The sequence below is a fragment of the Bison bison genome, unplaced genomic scaffold (genome assembly GCF_000754665.1).
Source record: "Bison bison bison isolate TAMUID 2011002044 unplaced genomic scaffold, Bison_UMD1.0 scf7180017864375, whole genome shotgun sequence".
Classification (NCBI taxonomy): Eukaryota; Metazoa; Chordata; class Mammalia; order Artiodactyla; family Bovidae; genus Bison; species Bison bison.
The window spans coordinates 3,429,704-3,449,744 of record NW_011494947.1 but is presented as its reverse complement, the minus strand read 5'-3'; the positions used below and the strand labels follow the sequence as shown (position 1 = coordinate 3,449,744).

Here is a 20,041-nt window from a genome sequence, read left to right as displayed (position 1 = left end):
TCCGGCCCCGCCCCCAGTCCACACGCCCATCTGACCACGCCCCCGTCCGTGGCGTCGGCCTCTCCCGATTGGGCAGCCCAGGGGGGAGGAGGCGGGGCGCGGCTGGCCGGGCCTCAAGACCCTGCGCCCGCGGCTCGGAGGGCGCGCTTGACTGACAGGCGGCGGTGGCGGCGCGGTTGCGACTGCAGGTGAGTTCCGGGCCGCCGCCGGCTGTTTCAGGGGGCCGGGTCTCTCCGAGCAGGGGCGACCCCAGTCCGGCTCCGGGCCGGCGGGAAGCTGGCCCTGCCTGGTGCGCATAACGCCGTGGCCAGGTGAGCGGAGCCCGGGACCCCCCTCGGCCGCCACTGCCCTGACCCCTCCTCCGGCCGGCGCCCAGGGTATCTATTCGGGCCCCGGGCGCCCCACTTCGGGCCCCTAGGCTCCGGAATAGGGGGCGCCGTCTCTTTCATTTCTGCCTGGGCCTGCCCCAGCGTTGAAAGCACGCTTGTGGCGTCTCGGACCGCTGACTTCTTTCCTCCGGTCTGGGCCCTGACGTGCACTTTTTTTTTTCCTGTAGGGACAAAAGATAACCACTTCTTAGCCGTGATGAATTAAAGCCCCAGCCCCGACTCCCCAGCTAACGATCGCTTCCAGCCACTTCTCCCGGAGGAGAGTCGTGTCTGGTGTTTTGAACCCACTCGGGAGGGTTTGAGGGCAGAGGGTGCTTGCTGGCCGCTTCCCGGGACCTTCGGGGGCCTTGTTTTCGTCCTTTGTCACGAGGACTGTCGCTCTGGCCTCCGCCCCTTCTACCCGAGGATGCTCTGAGGATTAAGTTTATTTGAAAAACAGGAATCAACCGACGCTTAGGATATAACTAAAGGCATAAATAATGGCTTATGGGACATCTAGCAAGCCCTTACTAGTTTTCCTTTTTTCAATATGCTGTCTGTCCTTTCCTTAGCAAGAACTATCTCTTATTAAGCGCTTAACGTGGCAGGCACTGGACTCAGCATTATTTCATTAAACTCATCCAACAGTCCTAGGAAGTAGATTCGATTATTGTTTCTCATTTTGCCAAGGAAGACACCAGGGCTCAGAGAGGCAGTGTGTACCTCAGGGAACACAGCTGGAAGGGGGAGTAGAAATCAGTTACAGGCCTCCCTCGCGGCACCTTGCGCTCAGTACCTGGCACAGTAGAGTTGGTTTTCTGCAGGTTCCCTCCTCGTGAAGACCATCCGGAAGTCGGGCAGCATTTCTGGAATGCCTTACTGTTCTCTGGAACAGTCTCCTCTGAGGTTGCCGTCGTCTTCCGTGTACTGAGACAGATAGTAGACTCGGGACTTGTTGGAACAGCCTTGTGGTTTTGATGAAAAGCCATAGTTTAAAAGTGTCCAGGTCTAACCCTCTGCAGTCTGGTTCAACCAAACCCAGATGCACATGGGGGTCACTGGGCCCCTCGTCTGTGATGGCTGCAGGAGACGCTCCTTGGGAACTGCCGCAGGAACCCAGGGAGTGGACGCCTGCAGCTCTCACGCTGTCAGAGTTGGCTCCAGTGTTGCCCTCCCAGGATCCCTCCCACCAGTGGGTACTGGACAGCACTAAGGAGAGGGCTGCAAGGCCAAGGACATTTCTGCTGATATCCCAGGAAGGACCATCTGGTACAGATGTACTGTCCCTGCTGGGCAAGACCAGCGTGCCCACTGATAACCTCGGTCTGACTGAGTTGAGTTTAGCAGAAGTGATGCTGCAGAAGTGGCAGGGGTGAATCTGGTGGCCTGTGGCTGGGCTGAGGGGCTGCAGATCCTCTGAACTTGGCTGGGCCTTTTAGGGGGTGGGTTGAAACTGCTTCCCGGAGGGAGCCTGTGGGAAATCTGAGTTCTCTTCAGTTCAGAGAAATGCCATGTTTTTCATTTGGTTTGAAGGTTTGGTTCTTGAAGAAAGTGTCCAGGTTTGGCTTGAGTTTGGGTTCGCGCACTAGCTCCTGGAACCAGGTGAAATGTGGGCTTGTCTCAGTGAGCATTAATGTCTAGGTCGATTTAGGAAAATCATTTTGCAATCCAGCAAAATGATTGCAGCTCACAGCCTGGCCATAGTAAGTATTCATTGAGTGTGGGACAGACTTACTTATTCAGCAAATATTTACTGAGCTTTCAGGATACAGGGCACTGCTTTGGGTGCTTGAAATACGTCAGGGAGCAAAAGAGACTAAAGACCCCCTGAACTCATGGACTTTATGTTCAGATAACCTGATAACTATGTAAAGGTGTTAGAAGGTGATGCTATGGGTAAAAAAAAGTAGAGCAAGGGGAGGGAATCAGGATCGAGAGAGAATTGACTTGCAGATTTAAATTGGTGTTCTGGTTTGTGGTTTGGTCGGTGACATGACAAAGCAGTGGACTGAACTGTAGGCCCTGGGTTCAAGGACCAGTTCTGCCAGCTTGCTGTGTGAGCCTGGACAGGAGCCTTTCCCCACCAGAGCCCCTGCTCTGCCATCCGCTGGTCGTGTGACTTCAGCATGAACCTCTCTAATCCTCTCCTGCTTCGTGGTTTTAGGGGTCCTGGTCTGAGTTTCTGCTTTTACTTACTCCAGGGTTTGCAGCTTCTCAGTGACCTGGGCCAGTCACTGCCTCTAGCCTGTCAGCCCCCAGGGACTGCCAGCATGGAGCAGCCATAACCCCAATTAACGGACTCTTATGGCCCCTTGGACAGAGTGGACCAGGCTTCAGGTCGTGCAAGGATGTTAACCTAAACTTAAGGAACTGAAATTGAGCAGAAAAAAGTGCTGTGTGGAGAATGACTCAGAAGAGTTGCTTGTGAGGAAGGCCAGGGGAAGCCACCCTTGGGGTTGGGCATTTGGGTCTGAGGACCTGAAGGTCATCATCCCCACTCCAAGCTGTTTGGCAGCTGGTAGAGCTGACAGTTCAGAGCACTGACTTTGGGTTAGGCAGTTCTGGGTTTGAATCCTGGCTCAGCTGTTCTGTAGCTGTGCAACCCCCAGCCAGTTGCTTCCCCTCTCTGAGCCTCAGCCTTCCCTCTTTTAGTGATGGAGGCGGAGATGAATTTTGCTCTCAATGTTGCCTGACCTCCAGGGTGATTGTGAGGATTTCGTGAGGTCTGTTAGTATCCGTTTCCAGTTCACAGGGCCATCCTGAATGGGGGCAAGCAGAACTTGGCAAGAAAGAAGGGCTGAGGGTCCTGCCTTGAGAGTTGGAAGGACAGTGGACTTGGCGTATTAAGTCTGGTTAAAGAGAGGAATTTGGGGGCAAGGGGATGGCTTGGAAGTAGAGTGGGGAGCAGGCAGGAGCGGGAGGTAAAGGGGACATGTTTTGTGGGGTAGAGGGGAGCATGGAAAGGTGTGGGCACAGGTGTGTGGGGTGGCCAGTGTGGTGAGGATCAGGGCAGGGGGTGTCCTTGTGTTGGTGCCGGAGTTGGCAGCATCACCTTTAAATCCTGAGGAGCTGGGCTCGCAGCTGGCAGAAGGATGTAGCCAGAGCCTCCAGGAAGTTGATGAGTAATGGGCCCCTGAGGCCTGGTCTCAGTGGTGGTGCCCAGATGTGCTGCCTCACTGCCTGTGCCCCTGTGCGGGGCTGAAGTGGGGGTGGCTTTCCCCATCACTCCATGAAGGCCCCGGGGAGGGGGGACTCACCCGCCCTTGTTCAGGACAAGAAGCCTCTTAGCCGTCTCATCCGGGGCCTGCAGTGGGCAGGCTCTCTGCCAGACCTGCCAGCCTGCCTCCTCTCCTCCTGCTTTCTCGTCGCCGAGAGGAGGTGGGTCTGGTGGGTCAGGAGGGAGAGGTGCCCTGGGTGTCTGTAGCGGAGGCGCAGCCCCTTGGCTGGCATCTCGAATACCAGCTGTGGGGCGGTGACTCTTAACAGCACCACGGAGCTGCTGCTCTCGAGAGGGCCCATGCCCAGATCCAGGCCTCCCCGCAGTGGGGGTGTCTTTCCTTTTCAGTCTTTATTAAACACCTTCTGTGTCCTTTCCGTTTATTTTGCACAGAGGGAAGGATGGGAAGGCTCACCCCACCTGGCTCACTTCCCGCTGTCCCACTGCCTTGCTCTGTGGTCTTGGGCAAGTGGCTTCCCATCTCAGAGCCTCCGTTCTTCCTCCATAAAATAAGAAACAGCTGTCCTCACCCGAGAGTATGTAGTGAAGCGCTGCCCATCACGCCTGGCTCAGAGTAGGCACTCGGTCCTGGAGCTCCTGTTGTTGAGCTGTTGTTCAGTCGCTCAGGTGTGTCCAGCTCTTTGCGACCCCATGGACTGCAGCACGCCAGGCTTCCCTGTCCATCACCAACACCCAGAGCTTGCTCAAGCTCACATTCGTTGACGTGAGTTAAGGTTACCTTTTCCAAAAGACCCTTCTCTGCTCCCATCTTAAGTGAGATAAAAGGAATCTTTAAAAAGTTTCTATTTTGATCATGTAAGCGCCTGTTCAGTGTTTCAAATTTTTAAAATGCCAAATATTTTCATGGTCACTTGCATGTAGTGATCTGGAAAATATTCAAAGAAAAATTGAAAGCCAGTGGTATTTAACCAGCCTCAAATTGTGCAACCATGATGTGTAATAAAGAATTTGAAACAAACAAAACAAAAGTTTCTATTTTGAAAAAAGTCAAACCCAGACAAGTAAAAAGAGTCATAAAATGAAATGCCATTTACCCTTTACCTATATCCACCAACTGTTAACATTTTTGCCCCATTTACTCTCTATGTATTTATATATTCATCATCATCAGAATTATTCTTGCCAATCCATTTAAGAGTAAGTTGCAGATATCATGACCCTTTGCCCATCAATATTTAGGAGGAATCATCTAAAAACAAGGATACATAACCAGAAAATGGTTTTCATCTTGAGAAGCTTTTTTTTTTTTAAACTACATCAGGGCTTAGTTGCAGAGCTCGGGTTAGTTGCTCAGAGGCATGGGGATCCAAGTTCCCTGACCAGGGATCAAACCCACATCCCCTGCATTGGAAGGCGGATTCTCAACCACTGGACCACCAGGGAAGTCCCCATCTTCAGAAGCTTTAATGTTGATCTAACACTGTATCAGTTTCCCAGGGCTGCCATAACAGAGTACCACAGGCTGGATGACTTACACAACAGAAATTTATTTTCTCACGGTTCTGTAGCCTGGGGGTCCAAGCAAGAGGTCAGCAGGTTTGATTTCTTCTAAGACTTCCCCTTGACATACCGGTGGTGACTTTCTTGCTATGTCCTCACGTGGTCCTTTCTTTTGGTGCCTCTTGGTGGATCCAAATCTCCTCCTCTTATAAGGACACCAGTCACATTGGATTAAGGTCCACCCTAAAGACCTCACTGAACTGAACTACTTTACTTTTGGGGGGATAGTTTGCTTATTTTTAATTGGAGGATAATTGCTTTACAATGTTGTGTTGGTTTCTGCCTACATTAATATGACTTAATTACCTTTTATATAAAATAAATAAATACATAGTTTAAAACAAAACCAAAAACACAGCCAGTGACATACTTTACAGGCTTCCCAGGCAGCACAGTGGTAAAGAATCTACCTGCCATTGCAGGAGACCAGGGTTCGATCCCTGGATTGGGAAGATCCCCTGGAGGAGGAAATGGCAACCCACTCCAGTATTGCCTGGAGAATTCCATGGACAGAGGAGCCTGGCGGGCTACAGTCCATGGGGTCACAAAGAGTCGGACACGACTAAGTGACTGAGCGCCACAACAAACTTTATAGTACCGAGCATTTTTTGAACATTCTTCCTCTTTTTTAAAAAATTTATTTAAAAAAAATTATTTATTTGGCTGTGCTGGGTCTTAGTTGCCACACACAGGATCTTTTGTTGCAGCATGTGGGATCTAGTTCCCTGACCAAGGATGAACCTGGGGCCCTGGCGTTGGAAGCTTGGAGTCTTAGCCACTGGACTAGTAGGGAGGTGCTTGCTGTTCAGATAAATACAAACTCTGAGCAAGTCCCTATGATCAGAAGTCGTTACGCTAAATCCTTGCTATGTGTCGTCCCACCTCATCTTCTCAGTCACCCTACCAGCCACCTGCTGTCTTTGTCCCCATTTTCCTGGATGAGGAAACTGAGGATTGGTGATTTTAGCTAAAGACACCAGCTTGTGAGTGACAAGATCGAGGAGCTGAACGCAGGTCTGGCTGTCCCCATTATTGCCCTCCGTGATCGTAGTCAACTCCAGGGGTGACGCCTGTGGAGCAGCTGACTGCAGTAAGAACGGAAAGTGGCTCCCGTGAGCGATTATAATATCCTTCATGGCTGCACACAGGCACCCTGGTGTTGAAACAGGGAACTCTGTGTCCCATGAGGGCAGCGCCCGTGCCTGGCTTGTTTCCCATCACCCAGGAAGGTGCCTGGTCAGCGTTGACTGGGGACCAAGATAAAGCAAAATGACAGCTTTTAGACGGCCGGGGTCATCAGAGTGTGATCCTTGCAGACTTGTGCACTTCAGATGTTTCAGGTCCTGCATAGAATACTAAGCATCTAGTTTTTGATACTACCACTCGACATTTCCCCATATATAAACTGGCTTTCTTAAATTGAAGTCTAGTTGATTTACAGTGTCATGTTAGTTTCAGGTGTACAGCGCAGTGCTTCAGTTATACATACATACGTGAATTTATGTTTTATTCAGATTCTTTTCCCCTATAGATTATTGCAAACTATTGAGTATAATTCCTTGCGTTATAGAGTAGGCCCTTGTTGGTTATCTCTTTATATATAGTAGTGTGTGTATATACTTATCCCAACCTCCTAATTTATTCCTCCCCCCCTTCCCCTTTGGTAACCATAGTTTGTTTTCCATATCTGTGAGTCTGTTTCTATAAACTGATTTTTAAACATTAACTTTAAAAAAATATTAGTAAGCCTTAAACTTTCTATGTTGCTCAGACACTGTTGGGAGGCCAATAAATTTATATAATGTTTCTGGAGGAAAACTTGTCGGTATATATCTAGTACTTTCAAAACAAATATTTTGACCCAGTAATTTTTCTTTTGATCAAAGATGTAGTCAAAGACTTATATTCTAAAATAATCCTCACTGCCATACACACACACACTCACACAGATATCCTGTGTCTACCAGTAGGAGAATGATTGAGTAAGGTATTGTAGAGCTTAGATTATATGTGGTGTGATATTATCCAGCCACTAGAAATGAAGCTGTTAAAAAAAATTAAGTGATGTGGGAAGCATATAAGCACACTCAGTCCTGCCTGGCTCTTTGCAACCCCATGGACCACACAGCCCATGGAATTCTCCAGGCCAGAATACTGGAGTGGGTAGCCGTTCCCTCCTCCAGGGGATCTTCCCACCTCAGGTCTCCTGCATTGCAGGCGGATTCTTTACCAGCTGAGCCACAAGGGAAGCCCAGCAATGAAGTTGTTGAAAAGAAATTTAGTGACATGGGAAACAGAATGTGAACCTCCAAAAGCTGTATACAAATTAAATCTGTTATGTTTTGGCTTATGTTCTTTAATATTTATTTATTTGGCTGCAGCATGTGGGGTCTAGTTCCCTGACCAGGAATTGAACCTTCTGCCTCCACAGCATGGAGTCTCAACCGCTAGACCACTAGGGAAGTCCCAAGCGATTTTTGTTTCCTTCTTTTTTGTTCATCTGCATTTTCTACAATGTTTTACTTTATTTTCTTACTGTACTGGGTCTTCGTTGCTTTATTTGGCTCCCTCTCTAGTTGCGGTACAGGCTTCTCACTGCAGTGGCTTCTCTTCTCGCAGAGCATGGGTGTAGTTGCAGCATGCAGGCTCAGTAGTTGGGACACAAAGGCTTAGTTGCCCCTCGGCATGTGGAATCTTCCCAGGCCAGGGATCCAGCCTGTGTCCCCTGCCTTGGCAAACGGATTCTTAACCACTGGATCATCAGGAGAGTCCCTTCTACAAACTCTATGATGAATTTGTGTTGCTTTTGTAATACAGACCCTAATAGGTTACTTTTAAGTATCATCTTTAAAGTTTTGAAAATAAGAGGAACCTGTGTCTGGCATCCTTGGTACATGAGGTTCCCCTCTTAGGTCTGTGCTTGTTTCTCCCCAGACCCCTGAGAGCACCTTGGGGAGCAGAACCTCCTTCCCTGGAGATCTCCAGGCCCACAGAGAGTGAACAAGACACGTGGGGACCATTTCAGAGAAGGGCATCAGCCCCTGAGAGGTCCCGGAAGCCCCAACCCAGGAAGTGCCCCAGGCTGCTACCTGGCTGGCTTGAGAGCGCAGCTCTTCACCCCATGACTCATCCAGAAAAGGGTCTCCTCTTCACTCCTTTGTTTCTGCCTCGTTAATTTCCGTGCTGGATTAAAACGTTTCATCTCCTGCCTAGCCTGTAAATAGAAAAAGGCTGTTTGGTTTGGTTTTAATAAAATTAATGTACGTGATAAAGATCAGCGTGGCCCGCAAAGCCTAAAATATTTCCTACCTGGGCCTTTGTAGAAAAAGTGTGCTGACCCCTGACTTAGAGCAAGGCTGTGCGCTGGATAGACCAGTCAGGTCCCCGCCCACTGTTTACTAGCCCAGAATTGATCTTGGCCAGGTTCCTGGCTCCTTAAACTCCAGTTCTGTTTCTTCATCCATGAAGCAGGGGCAGCGACAGTACACAGGTTTGTTTGCCACAGGGCTTTTTTTTTTTTTCTTCTGCTTCTTCTATCTGAAGTTGCAAGAACCTGAGTCGTAGGATGGCACCTGTGACTCAGGAGTGGGCCTGTCGACCGTCGTCCTTGTCCGGGGCAGTGTTCCTGGCGTGGAGTCTCCCGCTCATGACCTGACTTCACCATCTAGCCCAAGAGATGGAGCGCATACCAAAGACACTGAAAAGCCCACATACTGCAGCTTAAAATAGTGTGAAGCTGGCAGCCACCCAGCACACTTGACCTCAGTGGAAACGAAAAAACTAAAAGTCTGACTTCAAGTGAGGAGGCTTGGAATTCAGAACCTTGAGCCCCGTCATTGTCACGTGACCGTTTTAAATGGTAGCTTCTAACCGCCTCTCCCTCTTTGAACTGCCCGCGCCTAGAAGACGTGGCCCACCACGGGGGGCCAGTGTTGACGCGCAGACGCACCCTGTTGTGTCAGTAGCCTAGGCTTGCTCCCGACCTGGGGGTCAGGGGTCCTGAGCAGCGGGAAGTTCTTGGGAGGCTGGAAGGCTGATCTGAGGGTCTCAGATCAAAAGGATGATCTGAGTGCTTCCACGATCTGAGGCACTCGTGGAAAGGGTGGATCCTCTGGTCCAGCGGGGAGCAGTTGTCGGAGCGGCCCCCCGTGGCCCTCCGCTGCCAAGCCATCTCTCGGGGATCACAAAGGTAATGCCCAGCAGTGACTAGTGAGGGGTCTGACACCCCCCCGGGGGGAGGGCTGACCCTGTTTGCCAGCTCCACCCAAGCCTTCTTCAGCCGTCCCAGCAGTGGTGTGTTTTCATTGTCCCTGGAGACATACTGGAGAGTATGTCTAGCCTGTGGATGCCCCAAATGTCCAAAAATTCACTCCCTGCCCCCCTCCCTCAGGAGGAATTGTGGGCTGTTTATAGCTTCTGCTTGGTGTTGAGAGTGTTTCTTTTTCAAGGTTTATGTATGTATTTTATTTTGATGTTGGCCGTGCTGGGTCTTCGCTGCTGCGAGCACGCCTTCTCCAGTTGCAGCCGGCGGGGGCCACCCTCCGTTGAAGTGTGTGGGCTTCCCTTGCTGCAGAGTACAGGCTCTAGGTGCGCGGGCTTCAGTAGGTGCCGCTCCTGGGCTCTTCAGCACAGGCTCAGCAGTTGTGGCTCAAGGACTTAGTTGTTCCAAGGCACGTGGGGATCTTCCCAGACCAGAGGTCAACCTGGTGTCCCTTGCATCACAAGGCTGACTCCTAACTACTGGACCCCCAGGGAAGCCTTGAGAATGATTTTTAAGGTTAACAGAACGACATGAAGTGTGCTGGTTTGTCTTCCCAGGTTCCCCAGCAGAAGCCTGTGCTCACCCCAGCCCAGCGCATCAACTCACCACCGTTGGCCGGGACCGAAGAATGTGGAGGGTGACTGCCTCCGGGGGCTGTCGCTTTGCACAGAGGTAGGCCTTCAGCCTCTCCCACTCAGGTGTCGCCCTTACACACGGACCAAGAAGGAAGTATAGATTTTTCTTTTTAGGTGAAATGATAGAATCTTGGTTGTGTGGGTTTTTTTTTTTTTTTTTTTTTTTTGAGTCTCATAGAAAGATGTATGCGGATGAAATGATGTGATATCTGGGATTTGCTGCACAAAGGAGGAAGTGGCAGGTTGAGATTCAGCAAGGTTGGCCATGGATTAATTGTGAAGCCAGGTAATGAGTGCTTGGGGGTGGGTTACACACTTCTGTCTCCTTCTGCCTATGTTTGCATTTTCTGTACGTTCCAAAGAGCGGGCCAAGAGTCTGACCCACTTGGGTTTTGGCCCCAGTCCTGGAGCTCCCGTCTGCAAGACCTGGGACTAGAGGTGTCCTGTTTAGTCATCTATAAAACGGGGAAAGCCCCGCCTCTGAGATGGCCGGGGAAGCTTTCAGGGGAAGAATGCGTGGAAAACACTAAGTTTGGCCCCTCGTCAGCACCAGTCACTCCTGTCTGGCGTGGAGTCTGGGCCACTTCACCGTGGGCAGATCTTTTGGGGTGGGGTGGGGCTTGCAGGAGGGCGCTTGGGGGGTCCACCTCCCTCTGGTGGTTGCACAACCTCTGCCTTTGATTAAAGCACCGTTGGCTTCTCCTGCATCTTTGATTGGGCCCTTTTTCTTGGTAACAGTTTGGAGCTAGAGTCAAAAGCCAAGTTCCTGGGTACAATTTCTGCTAAAATATTGGGTGGTGGCAGCATTTACTTATTTATTTTTAAACGTTTTCTTTCGAGATAATTATAGACTCAGAGTAAGTTGCCAAAAACTGTGCTGGGAGGTTCCCTTCCCCACGGTCCCCAGTGGTACCGCATCTCTGGTATATCCGTAGTACAGCGTCATGACCAGCAGAGAGACCGGTACACCAGGGAGCTCATTCAGACTTCACCAGTTTTACTCGCACTCGTGTGTGTGTGTGTGCACGTGTGTGTGTTCAGTTCCAGGCAGTTTTCGCTGGTGGCTCAGACGGCAAAGGCATCTGCCTGCAATGCAGGAGACTTGGGTTTGATCCGTGGGTCGGAAAGATCCCCTGGAGAGGGGAATGGCAACCCACTCCATATTCTTGCCTGGAGAATCCCATGGACAGAGGAGCCTGGAGGGCTGTATTCCGTGGGGTTGCAAAGAGTCGGACACAACTGAGCAACTAATACGTACAAATGCATACAGGTCCATGTCACCACCACCACAGTCAAATACAGAGCTGCCGGCACACCAAGGAGTTCCCTCCAAGGAAGCATCTGCTTTTCAAACTGAAATAGCTTTTTTCCCCTTCTGGTTTAAAAAAGAGAAGAATTAGTTAGCAGGCAGTGAAGATGGCGGAGAATGGCGGTCTCGCTGGTGAGAGCAGTGGGAGCGGCACGGGGCAGGGGTGTCCACAGAGCGGGTAATCGCTGGCTTCAACCATCTTAGGCAGGATCAGCGGGGCCTGGCGTCCAAGGCCGCTGAGCTGGCGATGGAGTTGGGTGAGCACAGCGCAGTGACTGATACTCTGAAGGAGGTAGCGATGGAGTTGGGTGAGCACAGCGCAGTGACTGATACTCTGAAGGAGGTAGCGATGGAGTTGGGTGAGCACAGTGCAGTGACTGACATTCTGAAGGAGGCAGATGAAACCCGCAAGTCCTGCCTCATGCTTGGAGGGGTGCTGGGGGAGCGGACCGTCCAAGAGGCGCTGCCTGCCTTGGGGAACTACGAGGAGCAGATACAGAAGATCACGGAGACGCTGACACAACAGCTTCAGGCAAAGGGAAAAGAACTAAATGAATTCTGGGAAAAGCACAACCTTCGTCTCCTGGGGGAAGGCAAGAAGCCAGCAGCCAAGGAAAACTCAGAAGGTGCTGGGGCTAAGGCCAGCTCAGCTGGCGTGTTGGTCTCCTAGGAACCAAAGTCTTTGCATTGTTTTCTACCCTGATTCCCACTTCGAATTTCTCTTTATTGTTATTATTTTCTCTGCCATTGTAATATTTTTTTGTTAATTAAATGTTTTGGTCAGGAAAAAAAAAGAGAGAATTATGCACAGAAGAGCGTCAGGATGGAAGTTTGCCACAATATCATCAGCAGTTTATTTTACTTTATTGTTATTGTCGTTTAGTTGCTAAGTCATATCCAACTCTTTCGTGACCCCATGGACTGTAACCCTCCCAGGCTCTTCTGTCCATGGGATTTCCCAGGCAAGAATACTGGAGTGGGTTGTCATTTCCTCCTCCAGGGGATCTTCCTGACCCAGGGATGAAACTCGTATCTCCTGCATTGGCAGGCAGATTCTTTACCACTGAGTCACCAGAAACTGAAGTGAAGTTGCCCAGTCGTGTCTGACTCTTTGTGACCCAGTGGACTGTAGCCTCCCAGGCTCCTCTGTCCAGGGGATTTTCCAGGCAAGAGTACTGGAGTGGGTTGCCATTTCCTTCTCCAGGGGATCTTCCCGACCCAGGGATCGCACTCAGGTCTTCTGCATTGCAGGCAGACGCTTTACCGTCTGAGCCTCCAGGGAAGCCCTCTATTTTGCTCCTATACCTTGTACTTTAAAAAGTGTATCGTCTGAGTTTTGTTTTTATAATTGTAAAAAAAAAAAAACAAAAGCAACAACCACACAGCTCTTATGAAATCTGTCACCCAGTTACACCACCGTTGGTGCTTCAGCGAACATCTTCAGACCCCTTCCTAGCTTGGTTTGCCTGCCCTTCTCTGCGACTTTCTCATTCTCAAATAACATTATCTGGAGGAGCTGCTGCTCTGACTTCCTCCTCTAGTATCTTGGAGTTTAAAGATTCTTCTGTAAGTGGGGTTTCTCACAGGAAGTGAGATAAGTGGCCTTTGGGTCACCTGGCCTCTCTGAAGCTCTTGAGAAGAGGGAGCTTGCTTGCTCAGAGAAGAGCGCAGTCCCCTTCTGGTTTTGCCTTTCTCCTTGGTTTTCAGCCCTGGCCTCTCCACCCTGCCCGCTGCTGCCCCCTAGTGTAGAGTGGTCTCCAGGTCAGGGAGCTGGTGTCTCTCAACAGGACTGCAGTTTTAGATTCCCTAACAGGCAGCTCCCCAAATGCAGGAAGCACCCTTGTGTCTTCCCTATCAACAGTTCTCATCATCACACCCAGCGCTTGAATTCTAATCATCTCCCTGCACTTGCTGTCCCTGGGCCAGGCATTTCGCTGATATTTCCTCAGTGAATCTTCTGAGCAACCCTTCCGGAAGGTGTTATCTCCTTCTCCAATCGTCAGGCGAAGAGGGTGAGGCTCAGAGCAGTTAAGTAGCTTCTCTGGGTCACCAGCAAGTACGTGACAGATCTGGGGCTCGAGACCCAAGTATGCACTTAACCCCTCAGCCTCTCCTGCCTCCAGCCGGCAGGGGCTGCCATTTACCCAGGATCCCTTGTGTTTCCTTATAGGTGAGCCCGGGCCAGCATGGGGGACTCCAGGGACCTTTGTCCTCATCTTGACTCGATAGGGGAGGTGACCAAAGAGGACTTGCTGCTCAAATCCAAGGTAAAGGGTCAGACTTCCCGGGACTGAGGCCCACACCCAGGGCACCCCCCGCCTCCACCACATTCCTGGGATACAGACATTTCTGAAGCCGCGGAAGCACTGGCTCCCAGCAGTCTCAGCTTGGCCTTTTATGTAAATGGAAAAGCTGGCGTCTGTTCAGGAGGCCTTCCGGGGCTGCGTCCTAACAGCCATTAATTACCACGTAGACCATCCATTTGGGAGCGCTGATGCCCATTAGTGGCTGGAGCAGGTGCAAGGCGGAGAGTCAGGCTCCGAGAGTCCACAGGCTTTTTGCACACTTGACCTGAGGAGGGCTCAGGGAGGTTCAAAGAGAAGAGGTGGGCCTCTGTTTTTTTTTGTCTATACTGTGGCTTGCAGGGTCTTCGTTCCCTGACCAGGGATCCAACCCGTGCCCCCTGCAGTGGAAGCTTGGAGTCCTGACCGTGGGACCCCCAGGGGACTCCCAAAGGTGGGCCACACTGAGTAGGGAGGATGTGCTATTTGCCTGTTTGTTAGATTAAAAACAATTTAAGTAGGTAACGCTTTCACATGGTTCAAAACTGAAATGATGTAAGAAGAAAAATGTCAGGGAGTCCCCCTCCCACCCGTCCTGTGCTCACCCTCTCCATCCCACCCTCCAGACAGCCACGAACGTTGGTTTCTTTTGTATCTTTTCAGAGTTTGCTTATGGGAATACTTATTTTTCATTTCCCCTCTATTACATAGAAAGCAGTGTACTGTAGCTGTTTTGGTAACGTGCTCTGTTCGCCTGGCAGAGTATCTTGGAGCTCTGTGGTCTCAGCACATGGGTCTCGTGGTCTGTCTTAAAGCTGCATCATAGTTCACTGTGTAGACTCCGCAGCAGATCCTCTGTGGGTGGACATCTGGGCGCTTTGCAGCATTCTGTCTGTACAGTGTCCTCGTGTTCAGGGGCAGGGCCGTGTGGAGGGGCCATTCCCAGGGGTGGGGTTGGGTCAGACTACTAGACAGATTCCTGTGTCTTCTTTCCAGGCACCTAATGCTGGTTATTCAGCCTCCCTGCACCAGCAGGTGCTGGGTGGCTTCTGGCCTGAGCTGGCTCAGTCTCAGGTGTGATTCTTCAAAGTTCCTGTGGCTTCTTTTGAAGTCGTCTTGTTTGCTGCTACTGAACCAGGTTCATCTGCTGATTCATAGCAAGCCAAACGCTGAGACACCGAAGTTTGCAGCAAAGAAAGGGTTGATTCACAAGTGAGGAAACAGGAGAACAAGCCTCAGATCAGCCTCCCAGAAGGCGAGGGTCTTGGAATATTTATGGGATGAAGAAGCAGGATGGTCTTAGGCATGGGGAGAGATGAGGTCATCAGTGTTCTGCACAAGTGTGTCTGAGTTACGTGCTTCTTCCTAGGATGCGTGTTCAAACATGGAGGTGCTTAGCATGATCTGAGGCTGAAGTTTTGGGCCCTTTGACATCAAAATGTCATTTATCAGACACTTACACACACCCAGTTTTAGGGTCAGTGGTCCCAAACAGTCTTAGCCGGCTCGAACTGGACAAGACTCCAAGTTTCTGAAAAAACAGCTTAGACCCCTATTACTATAGCAACGTATACATCAGAGCTGTTATCTGTAGGGGTGATTAAGGAGTCTTGTGATGTATAGGCTAGGGGTTTTTTACCCAGCTGTTCCCTTAGTTGCTGTTGTGTAAGACAAGTTCCATTTCTGTTCATCACCAGTTTCTGCTAACCCTGTAGAGGATGGTTTCAGCGTGGTCAGGAGGAAGAGCAGAGCAAGGCTGTGGTGCATTTGCCCCATCTAACACTGGTCTCTTCCTGCGTCTGCACAAAGGAATAAGTGAAACAAACTGAGAGTTTCTTGGGAAATCTGAGAGCAGGGAGGAGACGAACAAGGTGGGAAGAGGGAGGCAGAACTTGGGAAGATCGGGCTGGGACATGGCAGCCTTTTGGAAATCTACAAAATGAAACCAACGTGGTTTTAAAATACCCAGAAGGCGCAAGGATTGAGCCGGGTAGCTCACAATGGAGGCAATGCAAGTGGCTGAGAAACTCTTGAAAAAAGGTGCTTGATTTCCCTGGTGGTCAAGGATTTGGCCAGGAAACCAACATGGCACCGTTTCAGATGCGCACGGCACAAACTGCTGTCACTCAGGGATAGGGAGGAGGGACGTGGACCCGACGTTTGCAGTCGAGTTACCGTGACTGCAGGGGTTCAGTTCCCGTGCTCGGAATGTGTCTAGGAGCAGTGTGTGTACCAGTTACAAGATACAAATACAGCAGTGTTTACTGAGCATTCTTTGTAAAAGGAAAACACTGGTGGTCAAACACATATCTACCAGGAAGGGAATGAGTGAAACAGTTGTGGCGTCTGTACCCGCAGTGTGGGCCCCCGTGTACTTATCGCAAAGAATGAGATGGGGATCTCTGTGTACAGACACAGAAGGGTGGCCCTAAGTAGGTGACAGAAGCCTGTTACTGAGAAGTGTGTACAGTGTGATCTCATTTTTACTAGCCCAAGGTATGGAGGGAAATACTTCAAGTTATTACAGCGTGTATGTATCATATATAATACACTACATATTATGTACAGCATACATGTGATATATGATACATTACGTACAGCATACATATGCACAATATATGACACATATACAGCGTATGTGTTTTATATATAATATACTACACATTGTATACAGCATATGTGTATTATATGTAATATAGGACACACATTAGCATGTATTATATATAATATACTACATATTATATACAGTGTATATGTGTTGTATGTAATATGCTACATATTATATACAGCGTATGCATCATTTAAGTTGTTGAAATAAGCACATAATACTTTTATCATTCATATGACTGAAATGAAAAAACAAATTTGGGAAGATGGGAGTGAACTGTGAAATCAGAAAGTCGCAAAAGAGATGACAAATTTGGAAAGGTCAGGAGTAGCAACTTTGAGTCTATCGAGCAGACTGGTCTCCTGCCCCCTTAGCATCCTTGGCAAGAGACCCTAAGACACAGACTGCAAACCTCAGCCCCACTGATGGGATGAGCTGCGCCTTCTCAACCTTGCTGAGAGAGCCATGTTCAGGATTTTTACAAACACAGCCAGAATCTGGGCTTAGTGGAAAGAAGTTCCCATGGAGGCCTAAGGGTCGATGTGGCCACCCTTGGGAGGAGACTAGACCTTTCCCGTAAGTCTGATGACCCTGACTCCTCAGCTGATAGTGCTTCTGACAGTAGGGTCATGACCTCTCCAAACCTCCATTTCTCATCTGTAAGAAGGGGGTCTTGGGACCTATTGCAGAGACTGTGATAAGGATTACATGAGCAAGGTCCAAAGAACTTAGCTGGATATCTGGCTCATTATGATCCCTCACCAGGGATCAGCTCTGTAACTGCTGCAGAGACCAGTGCTTAGAATTCATCTCACAACTGGCAGAGACACACTGGGTATTGTGGAAGCTCAGCTGGAAACTGCTGTTCTAGAGAGGCACAGACAAAATTACTTAGGACAGTTTAAATTATAATGAAAAGACCTTGAAATATAGTGAGTTAAATGAGATAGGAGTTTGCTTTTCTCATTGAGCAGTCCAGATGTAGGTAGCTCTGATAGAGTGGATCTGTCATTCTCAACACATGCCTTTCACCTCCAGGTCCAAAGTCGTTACTTGAGTTCCTGCCATCACATCTGCATTCCAGCCAATGGAAACAGGAGAGAGACCAAGGGTTGTGCAAAACTCAGAAGTGGCACATGTCACTTTTACTGTTACGCTATTGACTAGAACCAAGTCCCATGATCACAGTGGGGGCTAGGACACATAGTCTGTAGCTCACTGACCATGTGCTCAGCCAAAATATGTAGATTCTTTTATTAAAGCAGGGAAGAGAGATATCAGTGGACCAGAAGCAGTCTCTGTCATCCTGATCAACAGATACCTGGGTGTTTCTGTGGTCAACAAATATACTGATCTGATTTGTACCATACTCTGTGAAGTCGCAGGGGTAGGCAAAACAGACCATCCCTCCTTCATGGAGCCCATAGTGTAGCCGGGCAGAAAGGCTTAAATAAATGAGTGTCATAAAGGAACTGGCAGTCCGGAGTTGATGATAAGAACGTGCAAGAGAGAAAGAGGCTGATATTCCCTGGTTTATGCAGAGAACCAATAAAGCTCTTGACACAGGGCTTGTATTGCTCATGAAGGCTCAGGGCACCCTCTCAAGGGGCTGAAGGCACAGGGCGCCTTCTCGAGGGAGTCTTGGAAACCCGGGCAGGAGAGTAAGCGCGACGGGTTTCTGCGCTCCAGCAAATTAGCCGGGGAGAGAGAGAGAGAGAGAGAAAGAAAGAAAGAAAGAAAGAAAGACACGGGGACCCAAGCTCTGATGGAGCAGAGTGCTTTAATGGTCTTTCTGTGAGTATATATAGGCTATGGTACAAGAAATTTCTTTCAACAATGATAAAGATCAGAAAACCAAAAGTACAACAACCGTTACCAAGGAAACAAGGGATAATAATGGTCACAAGGTCAGGAGACAATCCATATCCAAGAAAGAGGATCGAGACTGGGCAGTTTTGTCTTAAGGAGAATGTTTACTGAAGGAGATTCAAGCCTGTCTCATTGTATGACCTCAGTCCTGAGAGCTGCGTGCAGTTCTACTCGCTTCTGGCAGAAGCTGATAAGCAACAGAGGATTTATGAGAAACAGCACGTAGGAATCCTCCTGTTAAACATTCCCTGATAAGCTTTAAGTGATTGTATTGAAAATGTTTTTTCAGGCACATGAAAAAACAAAATTCGAACAGTAAAGCTTAAAGTGGCCCCGTGGGCTGGAATCTCTGTGAGGCAAAGCCTCTGGGCTGAGTCTGATGGCTCATGTCCTGTGGCCACTCACACCCTCCTCTTGGTCTCTTTCCCCGCCTCACACAGAGCACCTGTCAGTCATGCGGGGTTTCTGGACCCAACCTGTGGGCCTGTCTCCAGGTAAGTTTCCTGCAGCTGTTGGGGCCCTGGAGCTGGGTCCAGACTCTGGGCTGGGAATACCTGTCCTCTGTGGGCGTGGCCTGAAACCTTGGGCAGGGACACAGGGCATGGATGTCTCGGGTGTGGTGCCCAAGCCAAGAGGGCCCCAGAGTGTGTGAGCCCCTGGGCTGCCTGCCCTTCCAACCATTAAAGATGAAGAGGGAAAAGCTCTGGACTGAATGAGCCCATCGACATGAAGGGGAAATTTCTGTTCAGCACGTGCATATGAGACGATGTAGCATCTTGGCTGTGAACCCTGGCACTTGTTAGTGGCAGTCAGTTCCTGGGCTGGGGCTTCCCAGGTGACTCAGTGGTACAGAATCCACCTGCAGTGCAGGAGACGCTGGAGACAAGAGTTTGATCCCTGGGTCGGGAAGATCCCCTGGAGGAGGAAATGGCTACCCACTCCAGTATTCTTACCTGGAGAATCCCATGGACAGAGGAGCCTGGTCGGCTACAGTCCATGGGGTTGCAAAGAGTCAGACGTGACTGAGTGACTGAGCATTCACCCACCCAGCCACACACACATACACACACACACCCCTGGGCCAGTTTGGGTCTTCGTTTTGCCATCTATAAAGCAGAGGCCACAATACTGATGCTGCCCCCGCCTTGTGGACCACCCCCCTTAGGGTAGAATTTGGCGAGATGGTGCCTGTGATGGCCTTAACATGGTTCGTGGCCCTTAGACAGTGTCCAGTAAAATCTGGTTGTGATTATTATGCTCACGCAAAAGAGTAACAGTAAATGTGTGAACAAGTGACAATTTTCTCTGGGGGAGCAGAATTACAGATAATTCATTTTTCTTTATAACTTTGTAGTGTTTTCCAACTTTGCCACAAGTATATATCACACTATATAATCTTCCTAAAAATTTCTTTGAAAACAAATACAAGGAGAGACAAAAAAAGGCAGCAAATGGGCACAAAGATCACAGTTCAAGTCTCTTAGCAGAAGGCACAGGAGCCTCCGTAGGGCTCTGGCCTCGTCCTTTGGGGCCTGTCGCTGCAGGACATGGTCTGGGGCCCCGGGGACGGCAGGAAGTGGGGGTCATGGCCCTGCCTCCTGGGAGCCCACAGACGCCCCCCTAGAGACCGAGACGGAACCCGACGCAGAAAGTGACGCTGCCCCTCACCAGCTGGTGCATGGCTGACCACTGCTCAGGGTGCACCAGCGCTCTCCTGCAGTGAAGCCGTCTGACAGCCAGGGCTGGGTGGAGACCACAAGCTGGGCCGTGGGAGCTGGGCGGATTTGGGGGAGGAGAGTGCAAGGCCAAAGGCAGGTCACCATGGGGCACGGGGTCAGCACAGGGCCCCCGGCTGCCTCTGCCCGTTCAGCGTCCCCGTCAGAAAACGGCCATGAGGCCCAGGCTCCCCCCGCCCCCACCAAAAGTGTGGCCCTGCCAACTGGCCCATCAGGAAGTGGGGTTTTGGTGGAA

The 20,041-nt window shown here is 50.1% G+C and overlaps 1 protein-coding gene and 1 pseudogene across 1 annotated transcript in view; both read left to right on the top strand.

Annotated features, from left to right (window-relative positions):
* The first annotated feature begins 96 nt into the window (after window positions 1-96).
* The window catches only part of USP20 (ubiquitin specific peptidase 20), a 44,690-nt gene continuing 24,745 nt past the window's right edge, over window positions 97-20,041 (top strand). The window contains exons 1-4 of the mRNA XM_010856953.1: window positions 97-188; window positions 9,925-10,039; window positions 13,482-13,578; window positions 18,511-18,645. Of these exons, the coding sequence (XP_010855255.1) occupies window positions 13,498-13,578; window positions 18,511-18,645 (216 nt within the window). The 5' untranslated portion in view covers window positions 97-188; window positions 9,925-10,039; window positions 13,482-13,497. The remainder of the gene's footprint in view (window positions 189-9,924; window positions 10,040-13,481; window positions 13,579-18,510; window positions 18,646-20,041) is intronic.
* Window positions 11,193-11,981, top strand: LOC105000792 (annotated as a pseudogene).